The sequence below is a fragment of the Lentinus tigrinus genome (genome assembly GCF_003813185.1).
Source record: "Lentinus tigrinus ALCF2SS1-7 unplaced genomic scaffold L226scaffold_4, whole genome shotgun sequence".
Taxonomy (NCBI): domain Eukaryota; kingdom Fungi; phylum Basidiomycota; class Agaricomycetes; order Polyporales; family Polyporaceae; genus Lentinus; species Lentinus tigrinus.
Window position 1 is genome coordinate 836093 of NW_027137913.1, and position 15734 is coordinate 851826.

The 15734-nt window shown below is 54.2% G+C and overlaps 7 protein-coding genes across 7 annotated transcripts; 5 read left to right on the top strand and 2 right to left on the bottom strand.

Moving 5' to 3' along the window:
* Positions 1 to 661: 661 nt before the first annotated feature.
* L226DRAFT_242522 (cytochrome P450) lies at positions 662 to 3878 on the top strand. Its single transcript, XM_067673183.1, has 15 exons — positions 662 to 828; positions 932 to 956; positions 1483 to 1592; positions 1656 to 1788; positions 1842 to 1860; positions 1918 to 2087; positions 2153 to 2307; positions 2369 to 2484; positions 2541 to 2661; positions 2719 to 2732; positions 2785 to 2974; positions 3030 to 3111; positions 3175 to 3306; positions 3382 to 3525; positions 3587 to 3878. The coding sequence occupies exons 2-15, from the start codon at positions 937 to 939 to the stop codon at positions 3669 to 3671; spliced, it is 1491 nt and encodes a 496-aa protein (XP_067539728.1). The 5' UTR covers positions 662 to 828; positions 932 to 936; the 3' UTR covers positions 3672 to 3878.
* Positions 3735 to 5256, bottom strand: L226DRAFT_479940 (acyl-CoA N-acyltransferase). Its single transcript, XM_067676863.1, has 5 exons — positions 5213 to 5256; positions 5072 to 5154; positions 4970 to 5009; positions 4100 to 4911; positions 3735 to 4045 (listed from the first exon to the last, which is right to left on the bottom strand). The coding sequence occupies exons 2-5, from the start codon at positions 5136 to 5138 to the stop codon at positions 3927 to 3929; spliced, it is 1038 nt and encodes a 345-aa protein (XP_067539729.1). The 5' UTR covers positions 5139 to 5154; positions 5213 to 5256; the 3' UTR covers positions 3735 to 3926.
* A 133-nt stretch (positions 5257 to 5389) lies between these two features.
* On the top strand, positions 5390 to 6865 carry L226DRAFT_609685 (class I glutamine amidotransferase-like protein). Its single transcript, XM_067686079.1, has 6 exons — positions 5390 to 5455; positions 5520 to 5686; positions 5774 to 6050; positions 6109 to 6201; positions 6267 to 6403; positions 6459 to 6865. Exons 3-6 carry the CDS (start codon positions 5822 to 5824, stop codon positions 6813 to 6815), a joined length of 816 nt encoding a protein of 271 aa, XP_067539730.1. The 5' UTR covers positions 5390 to 5455; positions 5520 to 5686; positions 5774 to 5821; the 3' UTR covers positions 6816 to 6865.
* Positions 6866 to 7441: 576 nt separating this feature from the next.
* L226DRAFT_455919 (Pkinase-domain-containing protein) lies at positions 7442 to 9797 on the top strand (the record flags this gene model as incomplete). Its single annotated transcript, XM_067675266.1, has 11 exons — positions 7442 to 7466; positions 7523 to 7666; positions 7743 to 7968; positions 8025 to 8157; positions 8280 to 8625; positions 8688 to 8814; positions 8867 to 8970; positions 9032 to 9138; positions 9193 to 9404; positions 9494 to 9536; positions 9618 to 9797. The coding sequence occupies 11 exons, from the start codon at positions 7442 to 7444 to the stop codon at positions 9795 to 9797; spliced, it is 1647 nt and encodes a 548-aa protein (XP_067539731.1).
* Positions 9596 to 10474, top strand: L226DRAFT_242604 (uncharacterized protein). The gene has a single exon (XM_067673184.1). It carries the CDS (start codon positions 9837 to 9839, stop codon positions 10296 to 10298), a length of 462 nt encoding a protein of 153 aa, XP_067539732.1. The 5' UTR covers positions 9596 to 9836; the 3' UTR covers positions 10299 to 10474.
* Positions 10475 to 11202: 728 nt separating this feature from the next.
* L226DRAFT_567333 (urea transporter) lies at positions 11203 to 14062 on the top strand (the record flags this gene model as incomplete). Its single annotated transcript, XM_067684015.1, has 15 exons — positions 11203 to 11251; positions 11307 to 11312; positions 11371 to 11540; positions 11614 to 11706; positions 11765 to 11956; positions 12013 to 12089; positions 12157 to 12394; positions 12456 to 12776; positions 12833 to 12889; positions 12948 to 13025; positions 13075 to 13248; positions 13303 to 13389; positions 13447 to 13689; positions 13758 to 13946; positions 14003 to 14062. 15 exons carry the CDS (start codon positions 11203 to 11205, stop codon positions 14060 to 14062), a joined length of 2034 nt encoding a protein of 677 aa, XP_067539733.1.
* Positions 14063 to 14291: 229 nt separating this feature from the next.
* Positions 14292 to 15612, bottom strand: L226DRAFT_456317 (arabinogalactan endo-1,4-beta-galactosidase; the record flags this gene model as incomplete). Its single annotated transcript, XM_067675286.1, has 6 exons — positions 14292 to 14360; positions 14414 to 14466; positions 14530 to 15007; positions 15077 to 15137; positions 15191 to 15266; positions 15318 to 15612. 6 exons carry the CDS (start codon positions 15610 to 15612, stop codon positions 14292 to 14294), a joined length of 1032 nt encoding a protein of 343 aa, XP_067539734.1.
* Positions 15613 to 15734: the final 122 nt, after the last annotated feature.

The following is a 15734-nucleotide window of genomic DNA, read 5'->3' on the forward strand; positions in this document are numbered from 1 at the left end:
GGAGTCGGCGGATTGGGTGCCCCGACAGGCATCGAGAGCGTCCTTCTAGGCTGGAAAACCGGAACATAGATCAGCCAGCATCAACCTCCACCAACTACTGGGGATAAACTGAGAGAAAACGCAGCCGACAACCGGAGGCAACGGGTACCTCGAGGCCACTTGGTCACGGTGGCGTCGAGACGCAACGATGCGTCATGCATATCGGCCTGAACCCGTGTCCGCCTTGAACGGACTACAGTCTAAGTGATCTCATGTCAGGGTCAGCGAGAGAGATTTATATTGGGCTCACGAAGACATTACCCGTCGCCTGACTGAGACTCTCGGAGCGCTAGTAGTCAACGAGAAAGCATCATACGGAGGATACTTGATCCGTGCCCGTGGACGATTGCAGCACGCTGGAGCCTTACCACATTTCCCTGCCGTAGCCTCGTTGGAGTTGCATTGTCAGGCACTGCTTGTGTCGGACGTAGCGCGGGACGCACAAGTATTGGAGGGTACTAGCGGCATACTTATGGCGGCGTATGCAGGCTCAGATCGGAGAGAAGGGAAATCACTCGTGGGAAAGCTTCGGAGTCCTCCGAAGCGCCCAAAATGGGCGCTTCGCACTAGCCCTGTATCTTCGACTGCGGGCTTCGACTCGCACTTTGCAGAACTGGGTACTAGAACATCTTGTTTTTTTTGCGCCTCATTTTAGTCGTTTTCTGACTGTTGACAAGTGTTATAATTGCTGATGAACGGACTGACTTTTAGGTCTACTAGCGCTGTGCGCTCTCCGAACACGGTTCTTCTTCTCTTCTACTTCAGAGTCTTTTGCCGCCGTCCCATCATGTAACCTTCATCCAGCCTACTGCGCGTGCGCAAGCTGTACCGCGGCGTCACTCGCAAGGACCTGTGCTCAAACATATTGCCAATTGTTCTGACTGAGCCGTAGGACAAATGGGGTTCCGGACTCTTGTGTGCGTCTCTCTCTAGTCGATTGCTGAAACATGCTGCGGATGAATTCCATGCTGGTGAACCCTGGACGTCGGACACTCAGCTGTACGAGGTCCCCAAGTTCGAACTCTGACTTGCATTGACGAAATGATCGCAGGAACGCGCCGCTCATCCATGCCAACTCTACTCCTGAATTCGTGGCGCTTATGAGCGCGGCTGTTCTCCGCTCATCGAGCTAACGACCTGCGTTTGCCGATCATGACCCTCTGGCGCGGCCTTGGCCTGAAACATAGTCCCATGGCGAGTATTGTATCATACAGCCCAGCCGTCCTCGCCCGGAGTGACCCATGTCCTGTACTTTCGGAGCGCCGTTCACGGGATCGCGCTATATGCGGCGCAGGCTGCTATGGGCACGCAGACATTTGACATCTTTGCCCTCGACCTTGACCACGTATCGGCGCCCTTTGCGCTGAACCTGGCCATGAATTCCATCGTGCTCCTCCTGGCTGTAATCGTCGTCACACTCCTCTTCATCCGGTTTCGGAGAAGACAGTTCATTCTGCCTCCAGGCCCGAAACCGATCACTTTGGTGGGGAATGTACTCGACTTGACCTCAAGAGAACTCTGGCTGCGTGCCTCGGAGTGGGCAAGGTGTTATGGTGAATATATGCGCCTGAGATGTCCCTCATCTGTTTCCGAAGGATATGCTAACCATTTCATAGGCGATATCGTATACCTGCATGTCTTTGGACAGGGACTACTCTTCCTGAACACCTACGAGGTCGCTATCGACCTCCTGGAACGGAAAGGATCGATCTATTCGGACAAGCCCCGGCTTGTCATGGCTGGGGAACTGTAAGCACCGCCTATACCCGCCCGACATCCAGCTGACCCCGTATATGCTATAGATGTGGCTGCGAGAACATGGTGCGTGTCAATCCGCATCCATTTACACGTCCAGATGCTCAGGGTCCCGCGGGTTAGGTGGCCTTTACTCGCTATGGCGACAAGGCGCGCCGGCAGAGACGCCTCATGGTCAAGGCCCTAGGTCCGAACGCGATCCCCAACTATCACACTCTCCTGGAGGTAGAGACACAACAGCTCCTAAAGCGGCTCGCCGACGATCCGAAGAATTATGAGACTCATGTCCGCAGGTGAGTCGACGCGGTTTACCTCCTCGCAGCACAGACGCTCAACTTGCCATGATTACGTTCGACAGGTATGCAGGCACCCTTACGTTGTTGGTCGTGTACGGCTACCGCGTGACGTCCAACGACGACTTGTTCGTGAATCTTGCGGAGGAATGCGTGGACATTCTCTCGAACCGTATCGCATCTGGTGGCGGCATTTGGCCCGTAGACGTCTTCCCATTCCGTGGGTGCAATGTTCCCATCTGTCTGCTGGCACGGAACGACATCTTCTGATATTCTCCTAGTGCGGTACCTTCCCCTGTGGTTCCCTGGTGCTGGCTTCAAGCGTAAGGCCATACAATGGAAGGCGAGAATGCAGGAATTTACTGATAAGCCATATGAGCTCGTCAAGTCTCGGATGGTGAGTTATGGCGGACGATTATCAAATCGAACCATGGTTTGACCATGTCTGTGCAGAGAGAGGGCACGGCAACACCTTGCTTCTGTACGACCTTACTTGAGGAGATGTCAGAGAAACATGAGAAGTTTGCAGAGCAAGACTTCGACCTGCGATGGACTGCGAATTCAATGTATTCAGGTATTGTCTGCCTTCACAACTCTCCCTCATGAATCCCTCTGACTTTGATGCCAACAGCTAGCCTCGACACTGTACGAGCTCGCTTGATTCGCGTAGGCTGTATGATACTAATTCCCATTACAGACGGTCACTGTCGTCCTCCACTTCTTTCTTATGATGCTCCAACATCCAGAGGTAGCCAAGAAGGCGCAGAAAGAGATCGAGACCGTGGTTGGCGCAGACCGATTCCCAACGTTCGCAGACCGTGTCTCTTTGCCCTACGTCGATGCTGTTATGAGCGAGGTACTTCGATGGGGCACCCCTGTTCCGCTCGGTGCGTCCCAACAGCCTTCCAGGAATGTGATGCTGACCGTGCTCATGATTGGCAGGCCTCCCACATCGTCTGATGGAGGACGATATCTACAATGACATGCACATTCCTCGAGGGACCCTCGTATTCGGGAACGTGTGGTAAGTCGTGTGTCTGCTGTCGACCTTAAGATAAGACACCCTGGGACTGACACGGCGGTGCAGGAACATGACGCGCAACCCGGACGTCTTCCCAAACCCTGATGCATTCCATCCAGAACGGTACATGGAGAAAGTGGACGACGCGACTGCGCATAGGCGGGACCCACGGAACGTGATTTTCGGGTTTGGACGCAGGTACCGTATTCTTTATCTCATCGTCCCGTTGGTCCGACCGAGGGTCTCACCTTGACACCTACTGCCATCTCTCAGGCGATGCCCGGGCTCACACCTCATCGAGTCCTCGTTGTGGATAGTGATAACCTCCTTTCTTGCAACTTTTGATATCAAGAAGGCGGTCGATGAACACGGGGAGATCATCGAGCCAGCTGTCGTCTTCGAGAATGCCGTGTTCCGGTGCGTCTCTCCATGCACTTCACATACTTGCTCAGGAAATTGATCTGTATGAGTCTGATAGGACTCCGAACACCTTCCCGTGCGACATTCAGCCTAGGTCCGCACGGGCGATGGCGCTCATCCGAGAACAGTCGGCATCTATCTGACCTGTGGGGCTCATAAACGGCTTCGCGATGCAAGTTACGTGTGGTCAGATATGCTGAGAGCCAGCATCCGACCATAGACCCAGTGCAATTACTCTATATCGCTTTGAGACTTACTTCTCGATCGAGCATCATCCCCAACTTACTCTACTTTGTAGGACCCATATATGTAGTACACCTAACACACTGCACGGATACTTCTTGACCGTGTGCATACCCCGACGTCCGGTTCATCAACGCTTTCGCATCCTCCATGCCTCATGCACGGTATCCCACGCGATTACATGCGAGCCAAAACTCGCTCCCGCCTTCTTCGCACCATCCCAACGGTCCTAGGTCGCACTCTGCGCATGCGAGCAGCTTCAGCCTATTTCCCCCTGTTGCAGCATACATCAGCATCTACCTATTAACTACCCGTTACGCATACATACCTGTAGTCTGCACGGGACGTGAGAACCCTATGTTCTCAAACACCATCGCATTGGGGGTGATTAGCCACCACTGTGCGGTATTGGGCGGCGCCGGGAGGACTCCCAAACAATCGGGGATCGTGCTCCCCGCTGGCTCGAGCTGCACGCTCGCGCGCTCGACCCATTGGGCGACACCAGCTTTGAGAATAATGCTCCCGCAACCGAGCCGGGGACACAGAAGGTCATACTTGTTGGTCGGAGATCCGTCGGAAGCGGCGGAGTTAGTCACGTCCTCGACTGCGTGAGCGAAGAAGGTGAGTAGGCGAGGGACAGGGCGCGTGCGCGTGGACTGGTGCGCCAGGGCTTCCCACAGACCCGCAGGGAGTGCCTGGCCCTGAGCTTGAGCGGACGCATCTGGCGCAGCTGCAGCTTCCGCGGAGGTGAGATCCTTGCGCATCTCGAACCAGGGACGTGAGCCGTGGACGACGGCGCTCAACCCGTCCCATTCGAAGCCCGCCTTTTCGTACAATCCGCGGAGCTCCTCGTGCGCGATGAGGAGTACGCGGTCGTACTTTCCAGCTTCCTCAAGACGACGTATGTAGTCCTTGAGGAGGTTGAGGGCCACATGTTTTCTCCGATGCTGGGGTGCGACGCAGACGGAGTGGATGCAGACAGACTTGGACCCAGGTACATGCTTCGACATCGACTCGTGTGTGAGGGTGGTGTCCGGGGATAGGGTCGAGCAAACGTATCCAATGAGTGTCCGTCCTGTGCCATCTGCGCTCGGGATATATGCCCCAAGGAAGAGCTCCGGTGATTGCGATTGTCGGTACCTGCGGAAGGTTTCGTTATGCGAGGGGTACACGCAGAATCGTGCACAAGACGGCTTGCCTGAACGTCTCGAGGCTTCCAGCCTCATCCTCAGGATATCCTAAGGTCAAAATATACCATTGATTCTCCTTCCATGGCGCGCGGCACGAGATAGAGACCGACCTTGTGATTCGAGCCTGTGTGCCTCTTCCAGCTCGTTTTCGAAGACAAGATCGTAGAAGATCGACATGATTCCGCCCCAGCTTCTGCAACATGTTTGCACGTCAACATCCACAGCTACAAGTACTGATGACCATGTCTCACATTGAATCTTACCCTTGTCTGCTGATGCTCGCTGTGAAAGCCAGAACTGCGGCGCTAACGAGACCACATCCTTGGTGGCGCGTATCGGCCCGGAGCCGGCCTGTGCTGACATGACGTAATACTAACTGAGACCGTTCCGAGGCCAAGTTCGTGGTGTTGAGAATCGATAGGTGGTAGTACGGGTACCTGCTGTACCCAACCGGGATATTCGTACGTGTCTACTTAACCACAGTGTAGCGGAATGTGAGTTCACGCCGCCTATGAACATGCCGTTCCTTCCTGCGCGCTAACTAACGGATGTATACAGAAAGGTCTGTCTGTGTTCGTGACTCACCGCCGGTACCCAGGTACCGCAGACAAGAGGTTCAACATTCCACTTTCGAATCAAGCTCGGACAATTCTGTACCAGTAATCTTCGCATCGAGCCGGTGTTCCATCGTAGCACCTCCACTCACGCCCAAACTCTTTATCGTCGTAAGTCCCGTGTTGCGCCATAATCATCTCATCATCTCCCACCTTCTCCCCTTCTCCCACTAGCGGCTGACGCTGACAAATACCCAGCTCTTCCGAGCCCGTCACAGCTTAGAAACATTGTACCACCACTCAACTATGTCCTCACCAAACCCGTTCCGCATCGCAATTCTGCTGTGCGATACGCCCATCCCGCCAGTACTCGCTGAGCAAGGAGACTACGGGAGCATTTTTCGGGAACTCTTCCGCAAATCGCGCCCGTCGGACTCGAATGTCGAATTTATCGCGGATGCATTCGATGTACGGAACAAGCAGGAATATCCTGAGAACATCGACATATACGACGCCGTGCTTCTCACCGGCTCAGGTGGGCCCCGTCCCAGTTGCATAACCTCGCTGACTGAATCCTGACGTGTATTATCTAGCCGCCTCGGCATATGAGAACCTCGATTGGATCAACAGACTCATCGAATATGTGCAGTACTTAGTCAAAAAGAAGCCGCACATCCGTATATTTGGTAAGCTTTGTTATTTGTGGTTTGTGAGGCACTGCATGTTGACAATGCACCCCGTAACTTGACAGGCATATGCTTCGGACATCAGATCGTGGCTCGCGCGCTGGGCGGAGAGTGCGTGCCTAACGGTGGGAACTGGGAGGTTGGTGTCACGAAGATCGACTTGACGGCGACAGGGAAGAAGCTCTTCGGCGTGTCAGAACTTGTAAGTTCAATGGTGGACTTAGGAGTGCATCCCTTGACTTAAAGTTCTTCTCCAGAACGTCGAACAGATGCACAGGGACCACGTCCCAGCTGTCCCGCCGTCGTTCCACCTGCTAGGTTCCACATCCATCGCACCCAATCACGGCATGGTCCAACTCTACGACGGCGCGTCTCCTGACTCGGTCTCTCCGGCCGACGTGCACATCTTCACCATTCAAGGGCATCCGGAGTTCAACAAGAAGATTACGGAAGAGATCGTCAAGTCCCGGCATTCCTCGGGCATACTGAGCAATGAGATCGTGGATGACTTTGACCGGAGATCGGACTGGCGGAACGATGGGGTGGACGTTGTCGGGAAGACACTTTGGAAGATCTTGAGAGCGGCGCGAGCCGGAACGAAGGTTCAACAATAGAATTGCAAGTATTATGATGTACACAATCACCGGTGTTTGGTTCTTCGGACAACAAAATAAGGGATATTATGAATCAATTGCAGACCGGCGCGCCCAGGAAATTCTTCCACGTACTGAGACAGATTTCACGGAGACGCGGGCAGCGCGATGTTGAGAGATTCGGGATACAATGTCATTCACGAGGGGCGATGAGTGTAAAGCTACAAGACAGAAGCTCAGACTCTGCGCAATGCGCAGCACGATGGTGCACATGTATCTGGAGCTTGCGTGCCACTGTCTGGTTGGTTGCCCTCGAGACCGCGATTGACTTCAGTGAACGCCGTAGGAGCAAGGGCCGTTCCAAGGAATCAGAGGGACAGATTTCACTGCGTCCATGCTAAAATGATCCCGAGGATAGTGGCGGCGGGCATAGTGAGTCCAAGGCGGCGACCACAAGCTGGGCAGCGCGGATGCCGGTGGAGGTCGGAGGCAGGGGTACAGATGACTATTTATTGCAGCGGCGATAAGATCACGGCGAGAGTGCATCGCAAGCGCACGAACGCTCAGCAGGCCAATCCTCTCCTTGTCTCCGGCGCCCACCTCCTCCTCGCTGACGCGCCTCAGCAACCCCCTCTTTCCTCCCAACCATGTCCTGGAAGCTTGGCGTGAAGAGTGCGTACCCTACGCGAAAGGCTGGCAGGAGAAAGGATCGGCTAACGCGCCCACAGAGTCTTCAAAAGACTCGAAGGAGGCGAACGGCTCTGCCTCCCGCTCGGTCACCCCCATCCCCTCGCGGTCGGTCACCCCGAAGCCCTCAGATGTCGCAGAGAACAACTTCCGTTCTGGTACCCTGACCATCCGCATCTTCTCTGGTGCGCATCCGCATGATGCACTGGGATCGACGCGTTGACTTGCTGACTTCATACTCCTCGTGCTTGATTGGTACAGGTCGCGGCCTTGCACTCCCCCATGGCATCGCAGTCCCAGATGTCATCCAGAAAGCCCTTGAAACGTCACCACCCGCGCGACGCTCAACAAGCAACCGCGACAGCATGCAAAGGAAACAGTATTGGTGGCTTCCCTATGTCGTGCTCGAGTTCGACAAAAACGAAATTCTTGTCGAGGCTCTGGGTGGAGATCTGTCTAAGCCAGAGTGGAACTACAGGGCAGACTTGTACGTGCTTCGTTTCTGTTCCGTCGTATCTGCACTACAACGACTATGCCCCGCAGCGATGTGTCGCGTACCTCGAATGTTTCTGTGTCCGCCTACCTGCGCACTGCGCAGTCCCTAAAGGGCCAAGAGGACATGGGCAATGACATCCTCATGGCGCGTGTGGACCTGACACCCGTTTTGGATGGCCATGTGAGTGCTGCTTATCGACCTGACGCAATGCCGCTGCTCCATACTAACTCATCTTACTCCGCTTCTCCATTCTATATGATTCTGACCCACTCTACCCGTCCTTACCCATTCCTCACACGCAGCATGCGTCAGATCAATGGTACACCGCAACCGCTGGCTCGGGAGCGTTCCACCTGAAGATCGACTACAAGCCGGCACGACACGAGTCCCTTACTATCGAACAGTTCGAACTACTCAAGGTCATCGGTAAGGGGTCGTTCGGCAAGGTCATGCAGGTCCGCAAGAAAGACACGCAGCGCATATACGCCCTGAAGACCATCCGTAAAGCAAACATTGCTTCGCGGCCAGGGGAAATCACGCACATTCTTGCCGAGCGCACGGTCCTGGCATTGGTGAACAACCCATTCATCGTGCCGCTCAAGTTCTCGTTCCAGACGCCGGATAAGCTGTACCTTGTGATGTCGTTTGGTGGGTCAAGCACATGCTGCACCAAGCTCGTGTCAGACACGCTACTGACATCTGACTATCAGTGAATGGAGGAGAGCTCTTCTACCACTTGCAACGTGAGGGCAAGTTCGACGAAGGGCGGAGCCGATTCTATGCAGCCGAGCTATTGTGTGCGCTTGAGCACTTGCACGGCTTCAATGTGGTGTACCGGTATGTTCTCGCCGTGCGTTCCGGCCATCAGTAGCTTAATGCGCAATGACAGTGATCTTAAGCCGGAGAACATCCTCCTTGACTATACCGGTCACATCGCTTTGTGTGACTTCGGTCTTTGCAAGCTGAACATGTCCGAAACCGAGAAGACGAACAGTACGTAATCCTCCTGTTTGTCCATACTGCCCTGTCGACTGACGTACGCTGAATTGATCAGCGTTCTGCGGCACACCGGAATACATTGCGCCCGAACTGCTCATGAACCAGGGATACACGAAGACGGTTGACTGGTGGACTCTCGGCGTCCTTTTGTATGAGATGATGGTACGTTGAGTCTTGCGTGGTTCATCTCTGGCTTACTTACGAGTCAATGGACAGACGGGTCTTCCTCCGTTCTACGACGAGGACGTCAACGTGATGTACCAGCGGATTTTGGCGGACCCTTTGCTGTTCCCGCAGGACATGCCGCATGACGCCATGACACTCATCACCGGTCTTTTGCAACGCGATCCCTCGAAGCGTTTGGGATCCAACGGTGCCGAAGAGATTAAGAGACACCCGTTCTTCTCGAAGCACATTGACTGGAACAGGTTCGTACAACGTTCTTCTATTCCCTGTCCCTCCCCAGCTACTCCATGATCCGGACGTGTGCTGATGGTATCTCTGCGTCATACTGCAGGCTCATGGCGAAGAAGATTCAGCCTCCGTTCAAGCCGACTGTGGTACGTACGATGATATATCTAATCATCATATCAGCTCACGATATCCCTCGCCTTACCTGATCATGTTTTTGCGATCTATAGGAGTCTGTGCTGGACACGGCCAACTTCGACGCAGAGTTCACGGGAGAGAAGCCGCAAGACTCGCACGTGGACGATACACCGCTCTCGGAGACAGTCCAGGATCAGTTCCGTGGCTTCACATACAATCCCGGAAACGAGTACCTCAGCGAAAGCGTCAGCTACCCAAGCGTCATGGGTTGATTGCCGCTATATCCCCTTTTTTCACTTATCGTCGCTCCCATGCACGTTAGTCGGTTCTTTTCATGCTATTGCGCCTTCGTCCTTGGAACATGCGCGTGGCTTGTATCTATCGGGCGTTACGCCTGTCTGCTCACCCCTCTGTATCCGTTTCTCCTGCATCTGCTCCGTGATGTGAACCGTCATTTTCGAGGTCGTTCATTCCCTTCCCTCCAGTTAACCACTGCCTCCCTTCCCTCCCGACCTTGTCGTGCTTCGTCCCGTTCGTTACCCCAGATTCACCCATGTTACTCAGACTGGCATCGTCTCGCCTCCCGGATCCGTACGTACGCATCTCCATATCCTGTTCTCCGTGTTTCGCATCATCCCACATGGACGCTGCCCCCGAATTGTATCGTTGGTCGTTCCGTCCCTGTCTCGTCTCGTCTCAGGCTAAAGGTCTCAGCTGGTTCTCATCCACCCCTCCCGTATACACATATACACACATCCACATCCGGCTCCTGAATCCTAACCTATTTGAGATGTGCCTGCTTCTCACTCTGTCTGCTCGTTCGTGTTGCTGTTGTGTCGTCGTCTTTCTTGCGTTGTTGTACTGTTGTACCACCTGAATGTAACCTTGCTTGTGGCGGAATGCATGGACCATTAGACTAGTTGGCTTGGATATTATGCATGATGGCCCACTAATCACTGGTGTGTGCTGGATGGCATACTGATTAGTATAGGTTCCCTCGTCTAGCCATACCGCTGGATGAGCAGTAAGATGCGGATCTCGATCGTCCTGAAGGTGACAGTGACAACACAGAGTACACACAATTCCTTTAGGCGCCTACGACTATAAGGGTTGACAACGACCTGGCACTTAGTTCTTAGGTGTCCCTCGACCTCCAACATCAAGCTTCCGCCTCCGTGTTTCTGCAGTGTGTCTGCTAGATGTCGACGTTTCACCGCTGCCCAAGTATCATGCGAAACAAGGTCCCATCTCGGAAAATCGCCACTGTACCACAGAGACGCCTCTCTTATCGTGGCGCGTCGACTTGGTCGCACGCCTCGAGCCCAGGAGCGCGTCGTAGATAAGTACGTCGAACCAATTCACTCCGTCGGACACCCTTCTGACCTCGCGTATCGACTAGCCGCACCTGCAGCGTCTCAATGTCATTGATAAGGAGTCCCAAGGAGGGAATTGACAGAACTCGAGAAGCCACCCATCTGATGCGGAGCCTCAGTATCGGACAGGCGGCGGCCCTAGTGGGGGAGTATGTAAACGACGGAGCGCGAGAAGGGCCAGCTCGAGCTCTTTTCTCCTCGACTTCTTCGCGGGATTACTGGTGAGAGGGTTCTGGACGACTTGACGACCTGTGGTGACGCCTCGGATACGCGCTTGCTGCCTGCGAAAGTTTGGAACTTCACGATGTCTGCAAACGAACCTATCTTGCCGCAGGGAGCGGGGTACGGAGTTGGTGAGTCCCCATAAGCACTGCTGTCATGGAGATGTGCTGACGAACCGATGTGCAGTTGTTGGTATGTCACATTTCTTACCCTGCCAGATCGTCTGCACGCTGATTGAACGTCGCGGCAGGAATTGGCCTGTTCTTCAGCGCGTTTATGCTATGTTTGACGGCCATTCAAGCGCGATATACGGGCTTCTCCCCCAAGAACTCCGAGGAGTTCAACAGCGCTTCAAGAAGCGTGAAGCCCGGCCTCATCGCGTCGGGTATCGTGTCGGCGTGGACATGGGCCGCAACGCTGGTATGTCCTTCCTGTCTGCGTTATAGTACAGGACTGTAGTATCTATATGGGCACTTCTAACTCTGACCTGTAGTTGCAATCGAGTGCCGTTGCGTACAAAGATGGTATCTCGGGTCCTTGGTGGTATGGTGCGGGTGCGACGGTGCAGGTGCTTCTCTTCGCCCAGGTATGTCCTTACGAATCTGTACTCAGTCGTAGACCGCTCATGTTCTGTGCGCTCTAAGCTCGCAGCGAAGCTCAAGCTGAATGCTCCTCATGCACATACATGGCTCGAGATCGTGGCAGCACGCTGGGGCACGGTCGCGCACCTTGTCTTCATGTTCTTTGGACTGGCAACGAACATCATCGTGTCTTCTATGCTCATTCTAGGAGGCTCTGCCACGGTCACTGCATTGACCGGTATGAACACTATCGCCGTGAGTCTGCCTTTCGCGTTCTTACAGCAAGAAACCCAACCTGTACCTTCATATAGGCCTGCTTCTTGATTCCTCTTGGCGTAGCTATCTACGTCGTCGTAGGTGGTATGCGTGCGACCTTGCTTTGTGACTAGTGAGTACTACACTACCTCGCTGCGTCATATTTGTATGACTGATGAATGCGATATCTCTCCCTCTAGCACGCATACCACAGTCCTCTTCGCGATCATCTTCGTCTTCGTGTTCACTGTATACGCAACAAGTGAGAAGATCGGGAGCTTCAGCGCAATGCACGCGCTGCTTGCCAAGGCTGCGGCGGACCAGCCGGTCTCCGGGAACGCACAGGGCTCGTACTTGACCATGCGCTCAAAGAATGGTCTCATCTTCGGTGTCATCAACGTCATCGGGAACTTCGCGACCGTGTTCCAGGACCAGGCTGTGAGTAGTGTTCCGCCTTCTTCGAGTTCCCTGTTACGTGCTGAACAAGATACCTATGCAGTACTGGCAACGCGCCATTGCAAGCCGTCCAGCGACCTGTGTCAAGGCGTACCTGCTCGGAGGGCTGGCGTGGTTCGCTATTCCCTTCATGTTCTCGACGACTCTTGGATTGGCCGCTGTTGCATTGCGCGGAGATCCGGATATGCGCGTATTGTCGCCTGAGGACGTCTCTGCTGGTCTTCCTGCGTCTGCCGCTGCGGCTGCCATCCTCGGGCAGTCCGGCGCAGCAGCGTTGCTCGTGGTGCTCTTCCTAGCCGTTACCTCTGCTACGTCCGCAGAGTTGATCGCGGTATCATCCATCCTGACGTATGATGTCTACAAGGTATGTTGCAGAGAGTGAGGTTTGTAAGTGTTCATGACGGCTGACGTGCGGCGCAGAAATACTTCAACCCGAAGGCTACTGAGGATCAGATTCTGAAGGTCTCGCACGCAATGGTATACACTCAGCTACCTTGCTCCCATATGACATCGCGAGCTGACTGAATGGTTACAGGTCGCATTCTTTGCCATCGTAATGGGTCTTCTCGGTCTCATCTTCTTCTATATCGGCATCTCCATGGGATGGCTTTACGTGAGTACTCGAGCAAAGCTTGGATGCCATAGGCTCATCATATATACAGGAATTCATGGGCGTCGTTCTCGGGTCAGCGGTCGTGCCTATCGCGATGTGCATTACCTGGAAGAAGGCAAATAAATGGGGCTGCATCAGTGGCTCGATCTTGGGCTTCTGCGCAGGCGTTGTTGCATGGCTCGTCACTACCTCCGCCTTGAACGGTGGCTCGCTGACTGTGACGGTACGTCAACCCATCGGACTTCTAACCTGATGACCTTGCTGAACGAGTTGCTAGACCACTGGCGGAGACCTCGAGATGCTTGCTGGAAACCTCGCCTCGATTGGTGTTGGAGGCATAGTCACTCTGGTCACCTCACTCATTGTGAGTATTCAATGTGCGAGGGTAGAGCAATGACTGACTGTGTTGTTGTACACGCAGTGGCCGGAAGGCTTCGACTTCGAACCTACTCGAGCGATCAATCGGCCGGTTCATCACGAGAAGGCCCCTTCGCACGGCGCTCCGTCTGTCGACGACTCTGAAAGCGAGAAGAAGCGCCATTCTACTGACATCTCGGAGGAGCCTGTATCCGCCGAAGCAGCTGCAGCGGAGGAAGAGAGGGAGCTCGACCCTGTCGCGCTCAAGAAGTCATTCGACATCGCGGCATGGGCGTCGGTTATTCTCGTACGTCCTTCTATGCTTTAACTTCAATAGGATTATGATACAAGCTGATGTATGGCTACCGCTCGTAGACCCTCGTCATGCTTATCATCATTCCGCTGCCGCTATTCTTCGCGCAGACAGTATATGGTGTCGGTGGACTGACGGCGTGGGTCGTCATCGGCATGATCTGGGCATTTTGCTCAGCAATCTCGGTCGTCCTATACCCACTGTACGAGAGCAGGGCGGCTTTGTCCTTGATTGGCAGGGGTATTGTCAAGGTGAGTAGAGCATCCTATGGTCGTGCGCTGGGTCTAACATTGACATTGGACGACAGGACATCTTTGCGAAGGGGAGCGGGAAGTTTGTAGAACCACACTCGGAAACGACTGCATGAAACGGGGGCGATTTTCTCCATGGCCGATAATGTCAATGTATCACTATATAACTCGAACTCAAGACTTGCATCCGGGCAGTCTCAGTTTGACTTGGAAATCACGTAAACTGAAGCAATTGGCGGGGGCATTTCGTGCCGCAACGTTGGTGGGACTATCAGAGAACATGCCTTGACTATGCGCCTATTCGTACATGTCGAAGCTATATCCTATATCGGGCGGCAGATGTGTCTACATGTCCCAGGTCCAGATGTTGATCGAATCGCGGGTTGCACCCGAAGACTCGACCAAGAGGTTATCCTGCACAAAATGGTCAACACTAAGAAGTTGGATATGTCCGCAGAGACACATACTGCGCATGACGACCCCAGGTTAGCATTCCCGATCCATCCCGGCTCCCAGTAAACTGTTCATCAGATTCGATTGTGTCAATCACCTCACTTCCGTCTAAAACCCCCACAGCACTCACAGATTCCCTGACCCAAACCGTTTGGCAAGCCATTCAGGATTTGCTCGATATTCCACGTCCACGTCGATTGTCCCTGACTCGAGATCGAGATGCTTGTCTCCGCGACGCTTCCTCCAGGGCAGCTCACCGGCCAATTCGTCTCCGCAATGACAATCGGCTTCTTGAACGTGTTCGCTGTGTTCGTGAGAGCGGACTTCACTGCGGCTAGCGTGGCGCGCGAGTCGTAGAAAGGGTAGAAAGAGAAGCCGAGGATGTCAACCTGGTCTGCGGAAAGCGCGCCCTGAATGTACACGTTGTCGAAGAACCAGGAGATGTCAGACCAGTCCCAGGCGTTGGCGAGGTGGATGAGGATTCTCGGTGAAGCGACGGACTTGGCGCCGTTGATTGCGGAGTGGAGGAGCTGCGAGACAGGGTTGATACCGTTCTTGGAGATCTGGCCAGTAGGCCAGAGAAGACCGTCGTTGATCTCGTTTCCGACCTGTGAAAGGTCAGCGGGGAGATGTCGGGATCACTGATAGACAGCGTGCAACATGTGCAAGTATCTCACCTGGAGGATGTCAATCGGTGTCCCTTGTTTAGAGAATGCTTGGACGACACTCTGGGTGTATCTGCACAGAGCGCGCTGAACGAACTGCGCGCGACTGAAGGTAGAGATACTTACGACCAGATCTTGCTATTCAGTCCATCCAAGTCAGTCGGCCATCCAGAGGGGATCGCCTGATGAGCTGGATCCGCCCCTACGCAACATGTGGTGAGCACACACGTCCCTAAGACAAGAGTTCACTCACAGGTGTCGCTATAGTGCAAATCAACGACCAGCGTATGCCCAGCAGCCTTTGCGCGCTTCGCGAGGGCGAGAGCGTAGTTCAGATCGTACTGGCCGGCGGTCCAAACACGGATGCGAACGGTATTCGCACCGTGATTTTTGATGATCGTCTCGAATGCGGTGGTCTTACCGCTATCGGTATAGCGGATTCCAGAGTTCTCGACCACAGTAAGGGAGGAGATGTCGGCGCCCTTGTAGGTCAGCGCATGTGTGAGGACGGAGAACGCGAGTAGCAGGAACGCTGGTAAACCAATCATAGCCTTGCAGGATTCTTGATATCGGGTGAGCTAGCCTTGGGAAGCATGTTCGGTATGGCGATTTTATAGCCGTAGCAAAGCCAACATGCACCGCGACCCTTGGGTGTGGGTGAGTAAATTGG